The sequence below is a fragment of the Sceloporus occidentalis genome, unplaced genomic scaffold (assembly GCF_023333645.1).
Source record: "Sceloporus occidentalis isolate IW3139 unplaced genomic scaffold, rSceOcc1.0.p SCAF_1, whole genome shotgun sequence".
Lineage (NCBI taxonomy): Eukaryota > Metazoa > Chordata > Lepidosauria > Squamata > Phrynosomatidae > Sceloporus > Sceloporus occidentalis.
In genome coordinates this window covers 48,817,738-48,841,867 of record NW_028316981.1, presented here as the reverse complement: position 1 = coordinate 48,841,867, position 24,130 = coordinate 48,817,738, and the positions used below count along the sequence as shown (strand labels likewise).

The 24,130-nt window shown below is 41.5% G+C and overlaps 1 protein-coding gene across 10 annotated transcripts; it reads right to left on the bottom strand.

The window, feature by feature from the left end:
- Positions 1 to 537: 537 nt before the first annotated feature.
- On the bottom strand, positions 538 to 20,644 carry TATDN2 (TatD DNase domain containing 2). 10 transcript variants are annotated; one of them, XM_089520481.1, is made up of 7 exons: positions 20,572 to 20,644; positions 18,175 to 18,557; positions 15,783 to 17,141; positions 13,121 to 14,008; positions 10,783 to 10,910; positions 6,754 to 6,937; positions 538 to 1,456 (listed from the first exon to the last, which is right to left on the bottom strand). In XM_089520481.1, the coding sequence occupies exons 2-7, from the start codon at positions 18,541 to 18,543 to the stop codon at positions 1,316 to 1,318; spliced, it is 3,069 nt and encodes a 1,022-aa protein (XP_089376607.1). In that variant the 5' UTR covers positions 18,544 to 18,557; positions 20,572 to 20,644; the 3' UTR covers positions 538 to 1,315. The 10 variants fall into 10 exon arrangements, 8 of the variants coding, with proteins under 8 accessions (XP_089376607.1, XP_089376627.1, XP_089376581.1 ...); XM_089520501.1 differs by having other exon boundaries at positions 20,585 to 20,603; XM_089520455.1 differs by lacking the exon at positions 20,572 to 20,644 and adding an exon at positions 20,135 to 20,427.
- Between the last annotated feature and the right edge of the window lie 3,486 nt (positions 20,645 to 24,130).

Genomic DNA, 24,130 nt, shown 5'->3' with positions numbered 1-24,130 from the left:
ACAACGAGGTTAAAAATTACCACCAAAACGCAGATTGATCCTGTCAAATCAAGTTTTTAAAAGTCTGACAGGAAAATGAATCTCTGAAGAGTTCCTAGATGCTGTTAGTGCGGCGGACAAAAGGAACTGAGGGTTTAGGAGGGAAACCGGCTAAAGGCAGTTGGGGAGTGGGCGGGGCTACCGCCAAAACGCCTTTAATCTCTCCAAGGAGGTTCCGAAGCTAACTCTGCAGGCACAGAATGAGAACCCATTTGTGTGATTCGCAGAGACCACGAAGAAGAACTAAACATACAATAAGTATACAACGCAGTAGTGAGCATCATTGTAAATGGGAGATCCATGATAACTTGAGTGGCAGTTATTACAACGAAAATGTAGCTTCTGATTAGCAACGCATAGAATCACAGGCACAATATGAAACTATAGAAAAACAGAATTTTGTTCTTAGCTTATTAAAAATAAATCAAGATAACATTCTTCACTTAATTACTAGGACACTTTTGCTTTAAGGATGTATTTGGAAGACAAAAGTGACAGTTCTTTGATTTGAAGACGCATGGTTTTATTGTTCTTCCTGCATACAAACATACATCTCATACATATACAGAAGAATTATTTAAAAGGCTTTTTACATATATTGGGGAAACACCATTAATAACATTAATAGAAGCATTTACAAAAAGAAACTTTGCATATAACATGAAGTCACATTGTTGGCTTGAATTCAAAAGAAAGGCAACAATTACTTTCTTTCAATGTTACCGTCCAGAAGATTTTAATTTTTTGCCTTAGTGATAGTCATTTACATATTCAGCATGAGTATTCATATAAAAATACATTTATTTACAAATAAGCTCTTTAAATTTCAAATAATGCATAACATCATAGAAAAACTAAATTATTTTCTTCATTAAAAAAGGAACCCATTGAAGAGATTAAAAACTGCCTAATTAAAAGGAAAATTAAAAATTAGTCACTATTTTTTGTGTTGCCCTCAACTATTAGCAATTAAAAAATGAAGTCACTGTTCAAGAGTAAAGTAAACACTAAGGCACCTTAAATGGCAGGCAACCAATAATACTGGAAGGGAAGCGGGGGGCAAAGAAATCTGGAAAACGTATGAATGTCTAAATGACTGTGTTTCAATTAAGCACTTTTAACTATTTTCCTTTTTCTCAAGAGTCACAATATTCAAGCTTGTCAAAGTTAGCATACAAGCCCAAAAACCTATTTACATCAATCACTTGGAGGAACCATAATAACTTCATGGAGACATTTCCTTCTCATCCCCTTCCCCACACTCCCTTGCACTTTCCTACAAATTATAGATTTTGTTTGTATTTTGTCTTAGTATGGCTAACATGATGGACACAGGCACCTCTTTGAGGCGGGCGATCTCTTTCACTGTGTGCAAAGCTACTCCTGGGTGTGAATACTGGCATACACTTTTGGGCACCTGAGAAAAAAGAAACAAAAGCATTAACAGGAGCATATTTTTTGTAGTCGGCAGTACAGAACTAGATATTGGATTTGAGAACATTGCATCAAATGTGTTAAATGAATTGCTGACAACTTTGAAGAGCATATCTTTAGGTTGCTATGAATGCAACTGCCATGTTGTTCTGATCAGAAATCCATCTAGCACAGTATCTTATTTTGGCAACAATGGAGACAGTATGTAAGAAAAGAGACAACTACTAACAGAACTACTCATTCCCTCTGACTTACTCTTGAGCTTTTGATATACAGAAGATCAAGGGCAATTTGATAACAATATTTCCACCATATACTTTTTATTTATTACTCACAATGCAACAGCTATGAAATATTTTTAAAATGAATAAGCCCCTAATTTGGGGAGGCAGACTAATACATTGGATGGCTTACCATGAAGGTCCATTCTAGCTGAGGATAAGGAGCCATTCAAGTTATGAGTTAACCCCTGTTTCTGCCCAGGCAAGGCAAAGGATCACACATTCATTAGACAAGGTCTTTTCTCTTAAATCCCTGGCTCCTCCTTCGGTTTATTCTTCAGCCGAGAGTACAGGAAGATGAGAAAGGAATCCTCAGATATAGTAAAAGAGAAACAAAAATATTGCCACCTTAGGGTGGGTCTGCATGACTCTCCTTGGATAGAATGGACCTTTATGGTAGGTCCTCCATATACCAATCTCATCTGGCAGAGAAGAAAGCATCCAAGTATTAACTATCCTAAAGGAAAACCCAGATTTGGTGGGAAGGTGGCGAGTGAGAGGATTAAGGTGTAGGGACCTGCTGTAGGACCCTGCACCCAAAGGAAGACCATGCTGAAACATATTTGTCTAATTTGTAACAATGAGTGAAAGAAGGGGGCAATAGCCCAGATAGAGATTTCCTCAAGTGGAGAATTAGCAGAAAAGGTTGATGTGGTGGTGGATCTAGTTGAATATGGAGTCACATTTTGTGGTTTGGAAAGTCGTAGGGATTTATAAGCTAGGAAAATACATGCCTTGATCTCGTTGATCAGAGAGGAGAGAGGCAACTTTTTCTTCCCAAACGGTTGGAAAGGAAAGATATATAGAGAGCCTTGGATTTCCTAAAGCATTTGGTATGTTTAATGTGTATCATGAGAACCCTTCTAACATCTATCTTGTACCACTATTTTTCCAGTGGTTGAGTCAAATGTGGGCAGAACGTGAGCAAAACAATAGGCTGTACTGTAAATTGTAAAACAAAGATTATTTTGAGTAGAAAACTGGGATCTAGCCATAGAGTCTAAGGTCTGAAGCAGATGGGCAAAAAGCGCAGGCATTGGGCTGTGTTGGGGATGGGGCATGCAGATGACACATTCTCCAAAAGCATCTGGAAGCTTGCTTGCAGAGAGCACACTGGGCCTGTGCCAACCTGGAAAAACTGGCCCAAAACGGAGCAGCGAAAAGCCATTCCTGCTGGCAGTTGAGTTCATGACCACAGCTGGGGGCCACTTTCTGAGTGGGCCATATGGTCACTGCAGTCCTGTGCCAATCAGGGGCCAACCGGGGCTGGAAGAGCCAAGGCTGCTCCAAACTGCTGGTTTGCTTCACTCTAAGTCTGTTTCAAATCTGCAGCAGCAAGAAGCCATTGAGAGAGTGGCTAGCTCAGATACTGACCTTGGTGAGGGGATGGCAAGAAGGAAACTGGTAGGTACCTGGGTAGTTTGTAATTTGTGTCTGAGGTGGATATTGATTAGAAGTATGCCAAAGGAAGCTTGTGATGGCAGAAAGTAGGCTGCATCTGTGCTGCAGAAATAATCCAGTTTGACATTGCTTTCACTGCCATGGTTCAATGCTATGGAATTCTGGAATTTGTAGTATTGTGAGACATTAAGCCTTCTGTCTGAGAGCTCTGGTGCCACAACAAACTACAATTCTCATGATTCCATAGCACTGAGCCTTGACAATTAAAAGAGGTGTTAAACTGAATTATTTCTACAGTGCATCTAGATCTCATTCTTCCAGACAATTCAGAAAGTCCATCTCTATGTTCAATGTGCCTTGGATATTAATGGGCTGTGATAGAGAGAAGTCTTCTCCACTCACACTAGACATAGGGGAAGGGAGTAAGATTAAGTTCCCCTTGTTTGACCCAACTCACACTGCCAGGAGATGGGTTGTCCCAGCTCCTTTTTGTTCTGGTCCAAAGGACCAGAGTGTGATTTTGGGCCATGTTGGAGGTGTGTGTTGTTTGAACTCCACATCTCCAAAGTGGCTGGAAGCCATTTCATTTGGCCTAGGTTTAAGTGTACTAGCTTTTGAGATGGAAGGAGATGGCTCTTCTTTTCATTTGTTACAAAGGACTGAAAAGAGTTATGATAAGAGCTTATTTGGCTCCTTGAAGTGAGGGAGATTTCAGGAGGGCATAATCTAATTAAGGAAAATGTAAAAAATCTGAATAACGGAAAATGTGAATACCTCAGTCTCATGTGGGCTACAGAAGCTATAATGAGCTTTGTAAAATCTTAGGGGCCAAGACCAACCTGAAAGGCAGAGCATTGAACTGATAGTTGGTATTGTTGCAACAAAAGCAAAGCTACTTGTGGATATGCACATGTAAATACACTCTGAAAGGCCGAAAGAAAGGAGACAGTTCCCTGAGAACAGGGGTCCCTGAATGACTCAGAGACTCTCCATTTTGCACTTTCAATACCCGAGATCCAGAATGGGGAAAAGCTTCACCCCATCTTTGGGACACCATGAAAAAGACCAAATATATCTGTCAACTGAATATATGCCTGTCAACTCTTCATTTGGAGAAACTGGTTCTGTGGCACCCAGATTTAAGAGGTGAGAGATGCCCTGTTGGATCCCTAGGGTTTTTTGTGTGGGACCTCAAGTCAGGTGATCAAAGAAAAAAATGCCATGGGGGGAGGAGAAATTCTAATGAGTAGCCTCTGCTTAGTGGTCATCAGAATCCATGATCTAAAGTGGAATTTATCTATGCCAGAAGAAAGTGAGAGAATCTCCCTCCTATTTTGGAGGTGGGATAGTCACATGTTAGATTTCTTTCTGGTGGATTTCCCTCTAGGGGCAGGGTAGCAGACTTGGCCTCCCTCGAGGCAAAAAAAGAACTGGGACCTTGACCATGCAAGCTTGAAGAGACCAGTTCAACCAGTCTCCTTTGTCCAATTCAGAAATGTCCCTGATGAGGAAGACTGAAGAGATGTGATATTAGCACCCCTCATGAAAACATCTGGAGTGGAAGAAGAAAAGAAGTAAAGCCCTCCCTTCAGCCACCATCTTGGGGGGAGAGAGGCAGGCTAGCTCCAACTGCCTGCCTGAAGAAGTAAAGCCCTCCCTTCAGCCTCCATCTTGGGGGGAGAGAGGCAGGCTAGCTCCAACTGCCTGCCTGAAGAAGTAAAGCCCTCCCTTCAGCCACCATCTTGGAGGGAGAGAGGCAGGCTAGCTCCAACTGCCTGCCTGAAAGAAGAAAAAGCCCTCCTTCCGACCAACATCTTGAGGGGGAGAGAGGCCTGGCCTGAAAGACTAAGAGCCCTCCTTCTGACCACCATCTTGAGGGGGAGAGGCCTGTTATGTTTTATTTTGACTATGTATTGTACTTGCTGTTGTACACCGCTTTGATCTAATTAGGAAAAGCGGTATATAAATAAACATTATTATTATTATTATTATTATTATTATTATTATTATTATTAAAAGGCTCCTGTGTTCTGTGAATAGGCAGACTGCTCATCTGAGGAAGGACTACTGTCTGAATTAAGAGGAAGTAGGCTCGATCCATGTATCTGCTGGGCTACTATAGAGAAGTGTTGTAACCATGAATCCTGGTCCAAGAAAGGCATAGGCAGGGGCATGGGATGAGATGGGAAAAGACATATGGAAAAGAGGAAGGACCTGATCAACTTGCCCCAAATGGCAGGCACTGCATTCACAGTTTTCAAAATGGCCATCATGGGCTGAGTGGAAGCATGTGTATATTTGACAGCTGGGCAGTCTGGACCTAGCACCCTTCACTATTTGTGAGGAGGCCCCTGTGTCCAAATTTTAGATGGCGAGGGTGGAGACAGATCAGCCTCCTCCTCTTCCTGAATCAGGCTGAGTGATCATTGGTGCTGGTTAATTCTGAGGCAGTTGCCTTGCAGCAAACTCTGGTGCCTCAGCCCCTGTACTAGGTTGGAAGCCTGAAATAAGGGTAGCTTCAAGGGGGATGAAATCTGTGTGGGTGAAGTTCACCTCATCAGCAGTACAGGCAGCTCTGGAGGAAGCAGCAATAGCGATGGAGGTGATGGGTAGGCACATGGGATGCTTTAATTGAGATTTCCTGCATGGCAGGGGGTTGGACTAGATGGCCCTTGTGGTCTCTTCCAACTCTATTATTCTATGATTCTATGTAGTGTACAAAGTGGTCAGATAATCTGAATGTGCTTAAGGATCAATTGCTTACAGATCAATTGAGGCTGGAAAGCAGAGCCACCCTTAGAAGACTTTGTTTTAGCCTTCTCCATACCCAGTAACTTGAGTAGAAAAGGTGTAGAAAGGGAGAAGAAGATGCAAGGGAATAACGGAAACGTAATGCCACCAAGAACTACAGAAAAAATATAAAGGATTTTTTGGGGTAATATTATAGGACAAGGTAAAAGCGGAAGAAAGAAGAGGGAGGAAAAAGGGTAAAAATAACCAAGAGAAAGGAAGGAGCAAAGATATGCCTTTTTTTCTGCGTTGGTAAGGAGGAAAAAGCTGAAGGAACCAGGGGTCTAACAGAAAAGACCTAGTCTAATGAACACATGATAGCTTGCTTCAGTGACAAGAGGAGTTAATCCATACTCTTCTACTGGCTGAGAATAAGTATCTGCAAGGGAAGGTTATTCAGTCACTCACACAACCCTCCATGCCATATTCCTCTGTTAAACAGGATCAGGAAATCTAACTTTTTCACCTTGAAGAGGCCTCCACTTTCACTAGATTTGTGTGCAACTGTAGGGAAACCCTTTCAGGCTGAACTGATTTTAAATAGTTTCATTTCACCTCAGATATATTGAATTAACTTTTTTACTGAACATCCAAGAGTACTGGACTAACGTGAGTTATTTACTCCTTCATAAAATGTTTTTCTGTCTCAAGTATGGACTGACTGTTCCTGAACTATACGGAGAAATACCAGAGCATCAACTTGGTGCATATTAACATTCACTTTCTCACAATACCACAAAGCAAGGTCTTTTAATGCAGCATCAAAAAGACATACATAATAATGAATTTTTACAAAGAAATACCTTACCTGCCTCGGAAGGAAATAAGGTGCATCTGTTTCTACTACTATTCTGCTTAAAGGAATTTTTCGAACTGCCTCTCTAGCTTCATGAGCTGATGGGTATGTCAGTAATGCTGTGAATCCAACAGTAAGATTTGGAAAGTAGTCCAACAGTGGTTCAATGACACTGTATCTGCTAGTAAAGCAATGCCTAAGAGGAAAGAGAAACCAGTGGTCATTCTGCAACATAAAATGATCAACCAACAGCAGGAAAACAAAGACAGACTACACTAAAGATCAGACAGTAAATGAAATACAGGAATTTAATATGATGGCTTCTGAGAAGCTATAACAGCATTCGATCTGCTGTGTCATGCAATCTCTAGAGACACATGCAAACAGTTCAGGATACAGGAAAGCTCTGTTACTTCTATAATAAGTATTTAAGATAACCAAGGTCCAAAACACACAGCGGAAATAATTCAGTTTGAGACTGCTTTAACTGCCCTGGCTGAATGCTGGGGAATTCTGAGAACTGTAGTTTTGGGAGACATTTAGCCTTCTCTGTCAGAGAGCTCTGGTGCCACAATAAACTACCATTCCAAGGATTCCCTAGCACTGAGCCAGGGAAGTTAAAGCAGCCTCAAATTGAATTATTTCTGCAGTGGACTGAAATTAATCTTAATTTCAGGCCTTAACATTTTATATACGGTTATTGCTGAAATTAAATCCCAGTTGTTACATAAATGGCCATGATCAAACAGAGTCATTCTGCTAACATTCTAACCCTCAACTACCATGAACTTCACTGGTTGAACTTCACCATCTGTCAGAATAACCTACCTCATAAGTTTGCTGTGAAGAGAATTAGGAACGAAAAGGGAAACTATGTATGATGCCTTTAGCTCCACAAGGGAAACTTATTAACTATAATCATTTCTATGACCAAGAAGGGATTTGAACCCTGATCTCCACAATCAAACCCTGGTTTCCAGTGGCTCTCTTAATTTACTAGAAGGATTTTGGATTTACTTAGCATTTGTGTTCACTTTTTTGAGACTAGAAATGGAAGATGGCAATCATCAAACTCTTAACAGGTTCATAAAAGCAAGGCAAAATGCCTGTATATCCACTGGAGCGGGGGAAAGCTGTGCAACATAGAATTCCCTAGACATTATTAATGAAACCATGTCTATTACATTTATTTATTTATTTATGGAATTTATATCCCTCTTTTCTCCCAAAATGAGATTCAAGGCAGTTTACAATAATTAAAAAAAAAAAATAGAACAAAAACACTGATTACAAAAGTTAAAAAATAATTAAATATTACTAACATTTAAAACAGCATAGTTAAAACTAGTTAAAACCCATTAAAGCACCCCACAATATACAAGTAAAACTCATCCACAAAAAGCCTGGCAAAATAAATGTCATCAGCAGCTGGCAGAAAGACAGCAGGGAGGGGGCCAGCCTGACCTCCTGTGGGAAGAAGTTCCACAGTCTGGGGGTAGCCACAGAGAAGGCTCTTTCCCGGCTCCTCACCAACCACACCTGTGAAAGTGGTGGGACTGAGAGAAAGCCTTCCCCCGCCTATCTGGGCGCTTGTGCTGGCTTGTACAGGGAGATACGTTTCTTCAGATAGTCTGGACCCAAGCTGTTTAGGGCTTTAAAGGTCAAAACCAGCACCTTGAATTCTGTTTGGACTGGTAGCCAATATAGCTGCTTCAACAGCCGAGTGACATGATCTCTGCAGCCAGCCCCAGACAACAGCCTGACTGCAGCATTTTGAACCTTCACCTGTCCTTTAGGTCATTCACCAAGGCAACTAAGGCTGTCTCTGTCCCATAGCAAGGCTTGAAGCCAAACTGAAATGGGTCTACATAATCCATTTCATCCAAGAACCCCTGGAACTGGGAAGCCACCATACATTCCAACAGCTTGCCCTAAAAGGGAATATTTGAGACTGACCGATAGTTCTCCAATATGGTGGGATCTAGGATTTTTCCAGTAGTGACCTCACCACAGCCTCTTTTAGCCTTGCTGTAGGGAGGAATTCACTACTCCCCTTATCCAATTGGCTAGTCCCCTTCCAGTTGCTTTCAACAGGCAAGATAAGCAAGGGTCCAGTATGCACATGGTGACTCTCACCTCTCCAAGGATTCTGTCCACATCCACAGGTTGCACAAACTGAAAACATATCCAATAACACCAGACAAGCAGGGTGCAAGGTTATGTCCACCAGACCTGTATCAACTACAGCATCCAAGTCGGAGAGTATCCAAGTAATTTTATCTGCAAAGTGCTGTAAAAACTCTTTGCAGTGGGCTACTGAGTGTTTTGTCTATTGTTCTTGCGAGGCAGAAGGCCTGTGACTGCTTGAAACAGCTCCACTGGATAACACTTTGCAGATGCAATGGTGGCAGTGAAGAAGGATTTTTTCGCTGCCACCACCACAGCATAGACTTTCCAAGGAGCTCTAGCCCACGTTCGGTCAAACTTGCTCATTCTTCCACCATCCCATTCTTTTCACGACCACCAACTCCCTGGTAAACCAGGGTGTTTGCTTGACTTCACTCAATGGGAAGGGGATGCCTAGAAGCAATCATGTCCACTGCACTGGCCATTTCCCCATTACATAGGTTGGCCAAGGCCTCGACAGAATCACCTATCGAGGCGACAGGCAACTCCCCAAGAGCCATCAGGTATCAATCTTCCTCTTGGGGAGGACCATCCTAATCAGTTCCCTAAACCCTGCAGAAGTTCAGTATCCCAGTGAGTCTAAACCTGACCAGATAATGATCTGTCCATGACAATGGAGCTATGGCAAGTTCCTCCACATCAAGATCACCATCACCCCACCCAGCATAGAAAACAAGGTCCAGAGTGTGTCCAACAGCATGAACAGGACCAGATACCACTTGGAACAGACCCATGGTTGTCATGGAGGCCATGAAGTCCTGAGCTGCTCCTGACAGAGCAGCCTCTGCACGGATGTTTCCAAGACTAACTCATTAGTAATTTGTACTATAAGAGACAGCCTTTCAAAAATGCTTAGAAATTTTAAGATTCAAAAAGTAGGAAGGTATAGGGCAATAACGCCAATTTTACAACAGTTTCACTTAGTCCATGTACAGTACTTATCTGGTTCAAGTTAAGCCTTTGGGGTTGAAAGGTGGGGTATAAATACCATAAATAAATAATAATAAATAATAAATAAATGGTTAGTTCTGGCTTTTGAAGCAAGGTATCTTAAAAGTCATCTCCTGTATGAGCCCATCAGATATTCCTTGGAAGTTCTGATTTCTCTGCCCCCATTAACTGAAATATGGTGTTAGGGATATGAGGTAAAGCTTTTCTATGGTAGTACTCAGGCTCTGGAATACACACACTCATATCCAGTGGAATGTGGTACAGGGCACCTAGTGAGGGAGATGAAATCCTGACAGACCACTGCAGCTCTGTCTCTCTGCCCCACGACTCTTGCCTACTGCTCCACAAAAAATCCAGGTAGACAAAGTGGGGAGAGATTAACACCCCCAGCTTCATCCAGTCAGATTTCCATGATACAAGCCAGATCAGTATGCTTGTTCAGGATCTAGTCCTGAATCAAGGCTGTTTTTCCATTTACTGATTTGGCACTAAGCAGTATTTTCAGCTGGGGAGAGGGGGCGGCTGTTGCTAAGGCTGCCCAGATAATTTGAGGCGAGGGACAGTTTATGGGCAACCAACATTCTATATCTCTCCCCTTTTCTCTGTTGATAACTTTGTATCCCCATTCCATATCTCCCTCTACTTTATAATATGTATAATTCATAGTATTTAGTGAACACTGTCACAGATTTCATTCCAACCAAGATGACTGGAGACCCTGTTTTAAAAACAGGAAACAAATAACGTTAACATCTGGGGGAGACAGGATTCTGGAATCTGGCCTACATACTGCAGTCTACCCAACATAATATAACCACAAGAATGCTAAATTCCAGAACGGCTGACTTTCCAGAGTTATTTTTAAAATTAACAGATGACAGAACTTATACTTAGTAGAATTACCTGTGTATTTTGTAGTCTTTTGGTACACATTTTTTCATGATTTCCAACAGATCCTCATCAGCATCTCTGCAGTGAATTACTAATGGCTTCCTTAAGGAAACAGCTAGATTCAGTTGTCTTTCAAATACCTGAAGCAAGTAAGAAATCAGGACATCTTCAACTGCCATTAGAACTGCCCTGAGAACAAAAGGTAAGACATGGGGGAAAATATTCTAATGTCAAGTCTAGCCATTACCATTTGTACTCCTACAAATGTATCTCTACATAGACCATTCTGGCAGGCCTGCCAAAATACAAGCTCTCTCCTACAGAATGTTCTGTTTCATAACAACAACAACAACTGCAATGAAGTAGACTACTCAGTTTGTACTGTATATGGTCCCTATGCATTTGGAAATCATATACTGAATTCGAAGTAGTTTGGAAAATTAACATTAATGAACAAATCTAAATAAATCTACACACCTATTTCTTGTAAGCTAATTGAGAGTTCTTTTTGACATATTGATGGATTCAAAGCAAGTGGGTGTAGAGTGGTCAATACCTCACTAAAACAGGGCAGACCTCCAGCATGCCTAAAGACAACAGTTAAAAAACTATTGAAGGAAAAGTCCTACCTGGACCTCACCATTTTAGACAACTACTGGCCAGTTCTCAACTTTTCATTTTGGGTCAAGGTCCTGGAGCATCTGGTGACCTCCCAGAACCAGGGGTTTCTGGATGACAAAATTATCTAGATTTTTCAATCTGGTTTCAGGCCTGGATATTGAAAGACATAGTTTTAGTCACTTGGGGGAACAACCTACACTTGGAACTGGGAAGGGAAAGATGTCCCTGTTTGTTCTGCTGGATCTCTCAGCGTCTTTCAATATCATTGACCATGACGTCTTTCTTGTAACCTTCCTGGAATGGAGGTGTGGTTTTACAATGGCTCCGTTCCTTCTTAGAGGGGTGAATCCAGATGGCAGTACGAGGAGACTACCAGGTAACATCTTTGGCAGCTAGCCTAAGGTTCCTCAGGGTATGGGTTTGTCCCTCATGCTATTTAATATGTGTATGAAACTTCTGAAAGAAGTCATCCAATTTTGGGCTCCATGCTATCAATATGTGGATGATACCCATTATATTAATTCCTTTCCACCTTAATCCAAAGAAAATGTTTCAGCCTTAGGCTAGTGCCTGTATCTGTAATGGATTGGATGGAAATGAAGAAACTGAAACTTAATCCAGAAAAAAAACAAAAAACCCAGAAGTGCTCCTGGTCAGTTGAAAGGCAGATCAGGGAATAGAGATTCAGTCTGTGCTGCTCAGCACTGCAAATTCCCTGATGATGACGGATGACTAAAATGGTGAAGGGTCTAGAAACCATGCCCTATGAGGAACGACTTAAGGAGCAGGGCATGTTTAGCCTGGAGAAGAGAAGGTTAAGAGGTGATATGATAGCCCTGTTTAAATACTTAAAGGGATGTCATATTGAGGAGGGAGCTAACTTACTTTCTGCTGCTCCAGAGACTAGGACCCGGAGCAATAGATGCAAGCTACAGGAAAAGCAATTCCACCTCAACATTAGGAGGAACTTCCTGACAGTAAGGATTGTTTGACAGTGGAACACACTCCCTTGGAGTGTGGTGGAATCTCCCTCCTTGGAGATCTTTAAACAGAGGCTGGATGGCCATCTGTCGGGGATGCTTTGATTTAGATTTCTTGCATGGCAGGGGGTTGGACTGGATGGCCCGTGCAGTCTCTTCCAACTCTATGATTCTATGATTTGGGTGTTCATCTGGATTCAACCCTAAGCCTGTAAAGCCAGGTTTCAGTGGTAGCTGGGGTGCTTTTGGTATAGTTAAGGCTTGTGCACCAGCTGCAGCCATTTCCAGAGATGTTGGATCTAGCTATGGTGATACAGTGCAATTGACATAAAAAGTTACATGTTGGATATACCCTACATGCTTTACCATTGACAGCCAAACCAAACCCTATTGTGAGTGCAGAAGGACTGGAGCAGTCTTACCTTGAACCATTATTATCTCCAAGATTTGGACAACATCCAAGAATCACCTCCAAGATTCTAGGACAACTTTGGACATAAATATGTATCTTTTTAAAAGTTCAAAGATTATTTAGCAACCCACCCACACTTAATGTGGGTCACAGAATACTCTGGGCAGTAATCTGGCATGGTACTCCCCATAGGAAAGTCAGTCATTTTAACTAAGGGTTCACTGTTTCGCAAATCTGCAGTTTGGAGAACATTTATTCCAACTATACAATGAATGGTATGTTTCAAATTTACCAATAAGAGACATTTGCCCTGCAATCTAGAAGTGGAGCCTTTTACCTTATGCTGCTTTGGAACTTCAGTGCTACATTTATAAGAGTAATCAAGCCCCATTTCTCCAAAGGCAATAGCTTTGGGGTGTCTCATTGTCTGTAAAAGATGCCTTTCATAAAGGTCTGTGTAGTAACGGGCAAAATGTGGATGACAGCCAAATGCACCCCAAACCATGTCTTCTTTTAACAGATCTTCCCATAAGTTGTTCTTCAAGGTACGAGGATCACAAAAGTCAGCTATACAGCCTTGAAATTCTTCAGGAAAAGTGCTATCATAAGTTGTTCTAAACTTAGAAAAGGTGCCCCTGAAAGCCATCTTTGAATATAACATATCCAGATGGCAGTGGGTGTCAATAAATCCTTCTTCTAAATATTTAGGTAAGTCACCATGTAAATCCTGGTTTACACGATTATTAATGAAAGAGTCTGACTTGCGTGATGTCGAAAAGATAGGTACATGGGATGGTACTTCCATACTCTGTCGTCTCTTTTGCTTTTCACACAGCAATGGAGAACTAAGTGACCATGACCTATCATGCACATTTTCGACTGAAGGTCCTTGATCTCTTGATGTGTCTGAAGAGATACTAGTTGAAAAATCTGAATTATCACAGAGATGGCTATCATATGAAGCATCTTCAGAGGGGACTGAAAAAGAAGGACAACTTGTTGGCTTGGGACTGCTTGTCCAATACTTTGCATAATCACTTATTTTGCAACTGTATAAATGAGGAGGATACATCACAAACTCTGTCGCTAACATTGAATTCTCCTTTGTTTCTGATGTACTGTAATTTGGGATGGAATCCTCTTGTGAGAAAGTAGTAGGTGGCTCTACATCCTCGAGGTCAGACCAATCACTTTCAACTGAAGGCTCTTTTTCTTGCTCAGTAAACTACAGATCAAAAGAGTAAAAACCAAAATCAAACCAAGACTCTATTCATGTTGATTATCTAGCATACGTTTAATATTTCAAATCTGTATACAGAAAAAAAACATGCAATGGGGGGGGGGAGGAATCAGAAAATAAGAACAAAATACACAACAACCTTAATGTTCTTATTTTGCATGAATGTATGAAAACTAAACATAACGTAAAGTAGAATACTAAAGAATATTTTAAACCCAAATTTTGTTCATTGCATAAAAACACAACTGACTTCCAGCAGAACATAAACAAAGATCTTCTTTTCTTTCTTTGCCCATGTTCAAATACAGAGTGCCCATAATATGCAGCTTGATTTTTTATAAAGGAAAAAGGTAGTACAAGCTCTCCAACTGGGACTGATTTGTCAACAGTAGGTCATGCCAAGAGAAAATATTTGTGTATCGCAACAGAGAAAAAAGAAGTGAAACTAAAAAATCAAGAGGTAATAGGCAAATAGTGTTTCTGTATGTGAGGCAACAATGACCTCTTAAAAAGACTGTAGGCCGTTCAGCAGATGGCTAGAAGATTAAATAACAGTATGTTATCTACACAGTTTGTTATTTTACAAGTCACTATCAGTTTATTCTGGGTAATTTGACTTAACCACTATGAAAGATCCAGCTAATTTAACAATTGATAAAAGTACAATATTTATTATTATGCAGCCATCAATCAACACAGAAAAGCTGATATGGCATCTTTAAAAGGGGTATATGTGTTTTCTATGGCCCAGTACGGGGTTACGGACCATGCTGCAACTGCCTAATACGCCATGGCCTAATACGCCATGGCAGTGTTACAATGGCGGTGCCCTATGTACACAGTCACCGCCATTGTGACGTAAGCGACGCACAGCGTCCGCATGTCACTTACATAATGAGTGCACCATTGGCATACTCATTACGTCCACCCTGTGGTGGAAAAAGAACCCGCTTTTCCTAGGTTCTTTTTCCTCCCGAAGGAAAGCCGCACAGTTTGGTGGCTGCGGCTTCCCTCCAGGGAAAAGTAGGCTGCCAGCAGGCCGCTCTTTTCAGGCGGTCTGTCCTAGGCCTATGTCTCTTTCCATAACCGTATTGAATTCCTCCTTCCTTGCAAAAAGGTCTCCTTATCTTAAGTTACACATGACATGAACATCCACATTTATAACAAGTCTTGGGAAATGTTCATCCTGTAGCCTTTGCTTCTTATACAGTAATTATGCAACTATAGTTATGAAAGCTTCTGTACCCATCTCTAAGGATTCTTAATAACTCAATGAAGATGATACCTCAGTGACCAAGTTAGCTATTTTCCTATTAAAATGTAAGAATTAAGGAAAATTCTTGACATTATCTCAAAGAGATCCAAAACCATAGATCTTCCTCCCTGAATTTTAAATAGTTTTTAGTTTAGGTTGTTGTGTATGTTTTGTGTCTTCAAATTAGTTTTGACTTATGACGGCCCTAAGATGATTCTATCATGGCATTTGCTTGCCAAGATTTGTTCAGAGGGTTTGCCACTCCCTTCCTCTAGGGCTGAGAGTGTGTGACTTGCCAGCCACCCATTCACCCAGTGGGTTTCCATGACTAAGTGTGGATTTGAACCCTGGTTCCCAGAGTTCTAGTCCAACATTCAGGCAACCATACTATGCTGGCTCTCTAGCAGATGCTGGGTTTTTATTTGGATGAACTCAATGACATCTCAGGAATATTTAAAGTATATTTTCTTTTCAGACACACTCATCTGCAATTCAATGCCTTACCTTTTGATCTACTTCTGAACGAGGTTCCTCCACAAGCATATGTTTTGGAGAAGGTTCAACAATAACTGTCCTCTGGAAATTTACAAACTCTCTTTTGGTTTCATTCTGTGTATCAGATGAACTGGAGGAAATGCATTTATCTTTTGATACAGTTTCCTGTTTTGTGGTAGTACTGACTTTGGTAGTAGTTTTTTGACTGCTACGACCCTTAATGAGCAGTTCAGCATCATAGCTTGAAACATCAGACCTACATCTTAAGTAGTTTTCTGGTCTCTGGGATTCCTTTTTACTTAGATTGGTATTAGCATTTTCTTCACTAGTTATATTTTGCTTTTTGGCAGACTCTCTCTGACACTTCCATTCTCTTTCAGTTTGTGAAAGATTACAAACACTTTTTAAATTGTCATCTGATCTGTGAAGCTCTCTGCAAAGTGTATTTCTATCATATCCAAAAGAAGTATCACTGTCCTCTTTTACTACAGTTCTTGGGCTGGTTGGTTCCTGCTGAAATTCTGCCTTATGTTCAAATCTCATTACATGTCTCGAGCTGCTGCTTGGTCTGGAAGCTTCTTTTCTGCTATGCCTAGAAGTCTTCTGTTCTTCCTTTACAACAGATTTCTGAAACCTGGACTCCTGTGGAAATTCTGGCTCATTTTCAATACTTGATGACTGATGGATATGTCTTGACCGGCCCCCTGATCTGGAAGACTCTTTTCTATTGTGCCTAGAGGTACTATGTTCTTCCTGAACAGCAGTTTTCTGAAAAGTGGATTCTTGATGATCTGACTCATCTTCAAACCTAGATACTGCTTGGGTAAAGCGTGAGCTGCTACCTGGTCTAGAAGCCTCTTTTCCACTACGCCATGTAGTATTATCTTCTTTTGTAGCAACTTTCTGAAATCTGGACTCATGCTTAAGTTCTTTTTCTCCTTCTGATCTTAAAACTACAGAAACATGTCTTGAGCTACCATCTGACCTACAAGACTCTTCTTTACTTTGTCTGATAGAAATATTGATGTGCTCTTTTGTTATAGTTTTTGAACAGTCTGAGTCTTTTGCAGTTTGCTGTTCCCCAGGTTTTGATGCTACTGAGGGATGTTTCAGATTGTCAGATGATCCAGATGCCTCTTTTCTTTCTATGTGAACTCCATTTGGAGTTGCTGCCTCTCTTTTAGCTCGTAGCGCTCCACCAAGTATACCCAACAGGGCTTTGCGATATATTACTCGAGCACCTTGATCTTGATCCCTGCTCTTCACTCTCCTCCTCCCAGATTCAGCCTCTGCTTCTTTTGAAGTGTCATTTTTTTCGCTGCTCGACGTAAGACTTGGGCCTGAATCACTGCAACCATCTTGTTTAACCTAAGCAATAAGAACAGTGTAAGCTACATACAACACAATTCATATGAAATGTTATTGTGCAACTTGCCTACCTGGTTTGCTGAACCCCTACAAATAAGAACTGCATCCAGAGTTTGTTCTTATGATTATTGGTTTATTTTCAAATAACCCAATGCCTTCAAACACTCTGCTGCGGTAAACTTTCAGATTCTGGTTAGTTTTGCTACTCCTACTGGAAGTAGGAACTAAGTAGCAGCAAAAGGAATGCATACACCTCATGAAATGTAAGCTAGATTCTCAGGAACTTTGACATATCATTGCTTACATGCACAACCAATTCCTTACACCAAATCCGCTGGGGTTTGGTTCCAGGATCCGCCATGGATACCAAAATCTGTGGATGCTCAAGTCCCATTAAATACAATGGCACAGCAAAATGGTGTCTCTTATATACAATAAAAAATCAAGTTTTTCTATTTAGAATTTATATTTTTGTTTAGTATTTTCAAACCATGGATGCTTGAATCCCGTGGATAAAAAATCCGTGGATAAGGAACGCTGACTTTGCCAATCATCCGGCTGGCTATGGAGGCTACATTAATTTGAAAAAAAGCTTGACAAAAGTTGAGGTGGTTTTTTCTTTTTACTAAGTTAAAGCTGCACTATCCAACTTCTTAGTATGAAATGAACACATAATTCTTTACATTCTATACATATTTATTTAGCTAAATGTTCAACAAGTTAGAGCATTTTCTGCAACAAAATACACTTGGGAAAAGAACTTTCAAGTCAAACACATTTTTTTCCAGAAATGGAAACTAGAATTAATTAATTAATTAATTAATTAATTTTAAAACTTCATTATCAATTGTCCAGTTACACGTTTTTGGTTTTTCAAAACTCTAAAAAAAAATCACACTTCACTCAATTCTATACCTCCATAATAAAAATATAATAGAAGAGAGAGAGAAAAAAGAAAAGATTACATTAAAAAGTTAACTCTTTTAGTCACAAACAATTCTTATACCATACATCTCTCTGGTCAATTAAATACCTTTTGTTTTGGGGATTCTCCAGGTGTAGATGTCACATTTCGCCTAGACATGTCACTGGCTGAGTTTTTTACAAGCAGACTTCTACCCAAAACAGAATGGTCCAGACTCTCTTGAACCATGCTGCTGGCTTCATCTTCTATTTCAAACTCATCAGAGGAAGAATCCTCTGCAGTGAATGAAGTTCTGGAGAATGCCTTATAAGAAGATTCTGGCAAGTGCAAGCTCTTTTTGAATGCAGCTGTCTTGCCACCAAGGCGACTGTTAGGGGAAGGATGAGGCGGCCCTTCTTCTGTGAGCTTGTAGTATTTGGTAGGGGAGCTAACGGACAAGCTGTCCCACTCTATTTTGCGTCTCCTGTTTGGCTGCATTGAGGCTGGGTTACCTGGAGATGAGAAAAAGGAAAAATAGGTGTGTTTACACAGTGAATAAAGACAGCATATTTTAAAGTACAGTGAGCCCTCCACACTTGCTGGGAGTTAGGGACACAGGACCCCTGTGAAAGTGGGAAAACCGTAAGCTAAAAACAAGCCTTTTTTTTACCTGAGAGAACACTTCTCCAGGCCTTTGACCACAGAACAGCATTGGAGGACATACAAATGCCCAGAGAAGTGTCTTCTCTAGGAATCTCTAGGTCCTCCAGCTAACTCTATGGTCAACTTCTGGCAGAGTCTAGACTCTAGTTGCTGGAGGATGTAGAGATTCCTAGAAAGAACATGGCAACCAAATTTCTGAATAATCAAATCTGCAAAAAATCAAAACCGCAAATGTGGAGGGCTGATGGAGTTTTTTAAATATAAAAATGATGCTTATTATTAACTACCCACACATATGGCGTAGTGGCAAGTGTGTTGGACTAGCACTATGGAGACCAGGGTTCAATTCCCAACTTGGCCAGGAAACTCACTGGGTGGCCTGAGGCTTGCCATTAAGTCAGAAACCACTTGAAGGCACACAACCACCACAACAAGGTGGATTTAAGTGTAACGATGTTGCAAAAGTCATCCGAACATATTGCAGGAGACCAGAGTGTGAATCCCCACTTGGCTGTGGCAACCCACAGAAAGTTTTTAAGGCAGGCGACGGGGTGCTGTAATATTTTGAGCATTTTAATCTTTTACATTGGATGTTAGTATTGAACTGGTTCTAATTGTTGTAGCAATTTAATTCTATTTCAATATACTATTTCTGTATGTCTTTAACTTTATGGTGTCTTGTTTTGTTTTTTAAATGTCATAAACCACCCTGAGTCCCAGCCTTGGGAGAAGGGCAGGATATAAATAAATATAATAATAATAATAATAATAATCCCTCAGATATTATGTATTATGCTGCCTCTCTGCCCGACAGACCATTTGTTGTTATTAATAGGTTATAATGAAACTATATTTTAAATTGTGACAAGCTAAATTCCTTTTTAAGGGAAGGGGGTTAAGATATATTATTCTGCACTGTTTATTATGTATTTATTATGTATTTCCTGTATTATTATTATTATTATTATTATGTATTATTTATATATTAGGCTATTATTTCGTAGATTGTACACCATGGGCAGATTTATTTTTATTTTTTTAATCTGTTTTACTGATTGTGCTGTATAAAGAATAATAATAATAATAATAATAATAATAACAACGTATTGGTTTTGTTTTAATGTGTAAGCCGCTTTGATTGCTACTGTAGTAGAAAAGTGGGATACACATAAAAGTTTTATCTATTTATTTGTGTATTTATTTATGCCTCCCCCTAAGTGACCTTAGGAGAGTCACACTCTCTCAGCCTCAAGAGGAGAGCCATGGCCTGAGGGCAGGGAACCGCCTAATTAAAAATAATAATTGTAAGCCGCTCTGATAGCCTTTAGGGCTGAAGGGCGGGGTATAAATACCATCAATTAATAATAATAATAATAAGGGTAACCCCATGACAGGGTTGGAGGCACACAAGTGCAGTCCACTCAACTGTGGCCAAGGGTAAGCCCCAGGACCTGGCTATCCCAAGTCACCTGCGAACTCCCTGGGCACCCCTCATAGCCTTCCCTTTCCTCCAAAGAAGAGGGGAGGGAGAGGCTGGGACTCCCAGGCTGCCCTGAGGGAGAGGGAGGAGGAAGGGGAAGAGGAAGAGGAAGGGCCAGGAAGGAAGGAAGAAGGCGCCCAGCCCTGCAAAAGCATAGGCTGCAGAATGGGGAGCTGAGGGAAGAAGAGGAGGTCAAGGGGGCCATTTCCCCAGGGACGGGGGGCGTGGCCTCAATCCTTCCCAGCTCAGCCCCCCATTGGCCGGTTCCCCCAGCCTCCCCCTCCCCTCGAGGAAACTGACTCCCTCCCTCCCCCGCCCCCCTTCGCTCCAGGAACATTCAAATCGGTGACAGTTGGAAGCGCCCCCGCCCCGCCCCCGCTAACCGTCGGTACTCACGGCCCCCTCCCTCCCTCCCTCGCGCGCGCGCCTTCGCCGTCGCTGTCGCCAACAGAGAGAGGGGCCAGGAAAAGAGACGGGGGCGGGACCCTGCCCTGTGGCGCGCCCTCTGATTGGTTAAGGGGCGCTGACGGACGCATGTGACTGGGCTGGAAGTCACGTGACGCACGCAAGGAAGCCATGGGGAGAACTGGGATTGTCATGCTCAAAATGGAGGACGTTCTTTGGAATTCCTCCTGGACACAAAATAAAACCTAAACACTCTCATAGCAATATGAATTCATACCTCTCAGGCATGCTCAAAATGGAGGACTTTTTGGGGTTCCTCCTGGACAGAAAAATAACAGCTAAAAGCACGCATAGAAATATGAATTCATACCTCTCAGCCATGCTCAAAATGGAGGACCTTTTGGGGTTCCTCCTGGACAGAAAAATAACAGCTAAAAGCACGCATAGAAATATGAATTCATACCTCTCAGGCATGCTCAAAATGGAGGACTTTTTGGGGTTCCTCCTGGACACAAAATAACAGCTAAAAGCACGCATAGAAATGTGAATTCATACCTCTCAGCCATGCTCAAAACGGAGGACCTTTTGGGGTTCCTCCTGGACAGAAAAATAACAGCTAAAAACACGCATAGAAATATGAATTCATACCTCTCAGCCATGCTCAAAACGGAGGACCTTTTGGGGTTCCTCCTGGACAGAAAAATAACAGCTAAAAGCACGCATAGAAATATGAATTCATACCTCTCAGGCATGCTCAAAATGGAGGACTTTTTGGGGTTCCTCCTGGACAGAAAAATAACAGCTAAAAGCACGCATAGAAATATGAATTCATACCTCTCAGGCATGCTCAAAATGGAGGACTTTTTGGGGTTCCTCCTGGACAGAAAAATAACAGCTAAAAGCACGCATAGAAATATGAATTCATACCTCTCAGGCATGCTCAAAATGGAGGACTTTTTGGGGTTCCTCCTGGACAGAAAAATAACAGCTAAAAGCACGCATAGAAATATGAATTCATACCTCTCAGGCATGCTCAAAATGGAGGACTTTTTGGGGTTCCTCCTGGACAGAAAAATAATAGCTAAAAGCACGCATAGAAATATGAATTCATACCTCTCAGGCATGCTCAAAATGGAGGACCTTTTGGGGTTCCTCCTGGACAGAAAAATAACAGCTAAAAGCACGCATAGAAATATGAATTCATACCTCTCAGCCATGCTCAAAATGGAGGACTTTTTGGGGTTCTTCCTGGACAGAAAAATAACAGCTAAAAGCACGCATAGAAATATGAATTCATACCTCTCAGCCATGCTCAAAATGGAGGACCTTTTGGGGTTCCTCCTGGACAGAAAAATAACAGCTAAAAGCACGCATAGAAATATGAATTCATACCTCTCAGCCATGCTCAAAATGGAGGACCTTTTGGGGTTCCTCCTGGACAGAAAAATAACAGCTAAAAGCACGCATAGAAATATGAATTCATACCTCTCAGGCATGCTCAAAATGGAGGACTTTTTGGGGTTCCTCCTGGACAGAAAAATAACAGCTAAAAGCACGCATAGAAATATGAATTCATACCTCTCAGGCATGCTCAAAATGGAGGACTTTTTGGGGTTCCTCCTGGACAGAAAAATAACAGCTAAAAGCACGCATAGAAATATGAATTCATACCTCTCAGCCATGCTCAAAATGGAGGACCTTTTGGGGTTCCTCCTGGACAGAAAAATAACAGCTAAAAGCACGCATAGAAATATGAATTCATACCTCTCAGGCATGCTCAAAATGGAGGACTTTTTGGGGTTCCTCCTGGACAGAAAAATAACAGCTAAAAGCACGCATAGAAATATGAATTCATACCTCTCAGGCATGCTCAAAATGGAGGACCTTTTGGGGTTCCTCCTGGACAGAAAAATAACAGCTAAAAGCACGCATAGAAATATGAATTCATACCTCTCAGGCATGCTCAAAATGGAGGACTTTTTGGGGTTCCTCCTGGACACAAAATAACAGCTAAAAGCACGCATAGAAATGTGAATTCATACCTCTCAGCCATGCTCAAAACGGAGGACCTTTTGGGGTTCCTCCTGGACAGAAAAATAACAGCTAAAAACACGCATAGAAATATGAATTCATACCTCTCAGCCATGCTCAAAACGGAGGACCTTTTGGGGTTCCTCCTGGACAGAAAAATAACAGCTAAAAGCACGCATAGAAATATGAATTCATACCTCTCAGCCATGCTCAAAATGGAGGACCTTTTGGGGTTCCTCCTGGACAGAAAAATAACAGCTAAAAGCTCGCATAGAAATATGAATTCATACCTCTCAGCCATGCTCAAAATGGAGGACCTTTTGGAATTCCTCCCAGACAGAAAAAATAAAAGCTAAAAGCACTCATAGATATGTTAATTCATACCTCTCAGTCATGCTCAAAATGGAGGACCTTTTAAAAATCCTCCTGAACAGAAGGCTAAAATGCAGGACAGGTCCTGGAACAGGCGGATGTCTGGTAACCCTGAGCCCAAGGTGACCAGATGTCAGAACCATGGAGGAGGACAAGGTACCACAAAATATAGGACACCCATGAAAAATGGAGAATATGACGAAACAAAAGCTCAACACATTTAATAGAAATATAAATTCATGCTTCTCCACCGTGCTCGAAATAGAAGCCATTTGGGAATGCCTCCTGGACAGAAGGCAGAAGTTTAGGCTATGTCCTGAAAAAGGAGGACCTTTGGTCACCCTGTTCCTGTGGTGGTCAGTGAGCAGTTTCCCAGGCAAAGTCCTAACACCAGAAGAGTGATCCTCCAAGATGCTGAGATCCCATAAACTTCCACTGCTGTGGGTAGAACTGCTGGGGCTGCAGTATAACAGCATCTGGAAAATCAGTATGCAAAATGATCTTATAGCACCATTGGGACAGCAGCAGCACAGCAGGGCCACTCATTTTTCCAGATACTGATAGAATTCAAAGAGCTAGCCGTGTTAGTCTGGAAAATCAGCATGCAAAGGGATCTTTTAGCGCTATCAAAGGGATCTGAAATAAAGAAGTTGGTAGCATGAGCTTTCATAGACTTTGGCTGCATCCACACTGCAGAAATAATTTGGTTTTACCCCACTTTTTGTCTGCCCTGGCTCACTGTTATGAAATCCTAGGAATTGTACCTTTGCTCTGGTGCAACAACCAGCTCCCATTCCCAGAATTCACTGGCAGTTAAAGTGGGGTCAGATCGGATTATTTCTGCAGTGCATATACAGGCGAAACAAACAAATGGGAGTCGTTTCCAGAGACGACTTTGGTCCAAAACACATGGCAGAAATAATCAAGTTTGAGTGCTTTAACAGCCCTGGCTCATTGCTAGGGAATTCTGGAATTTGTTGTTTTGTGAGACCTTGAGCCTTCTCTGTCAGAGAGCTCTGGGGCCACAATAAACTACAGTTCCCAGGATTCCCCAGCACTGAGCCAGGGCGTTAAAGTGGTCTCAAACTGGATTATTTCTGCTGTATGTTTTGGTTCTTTGTCTACTTCCTCAGA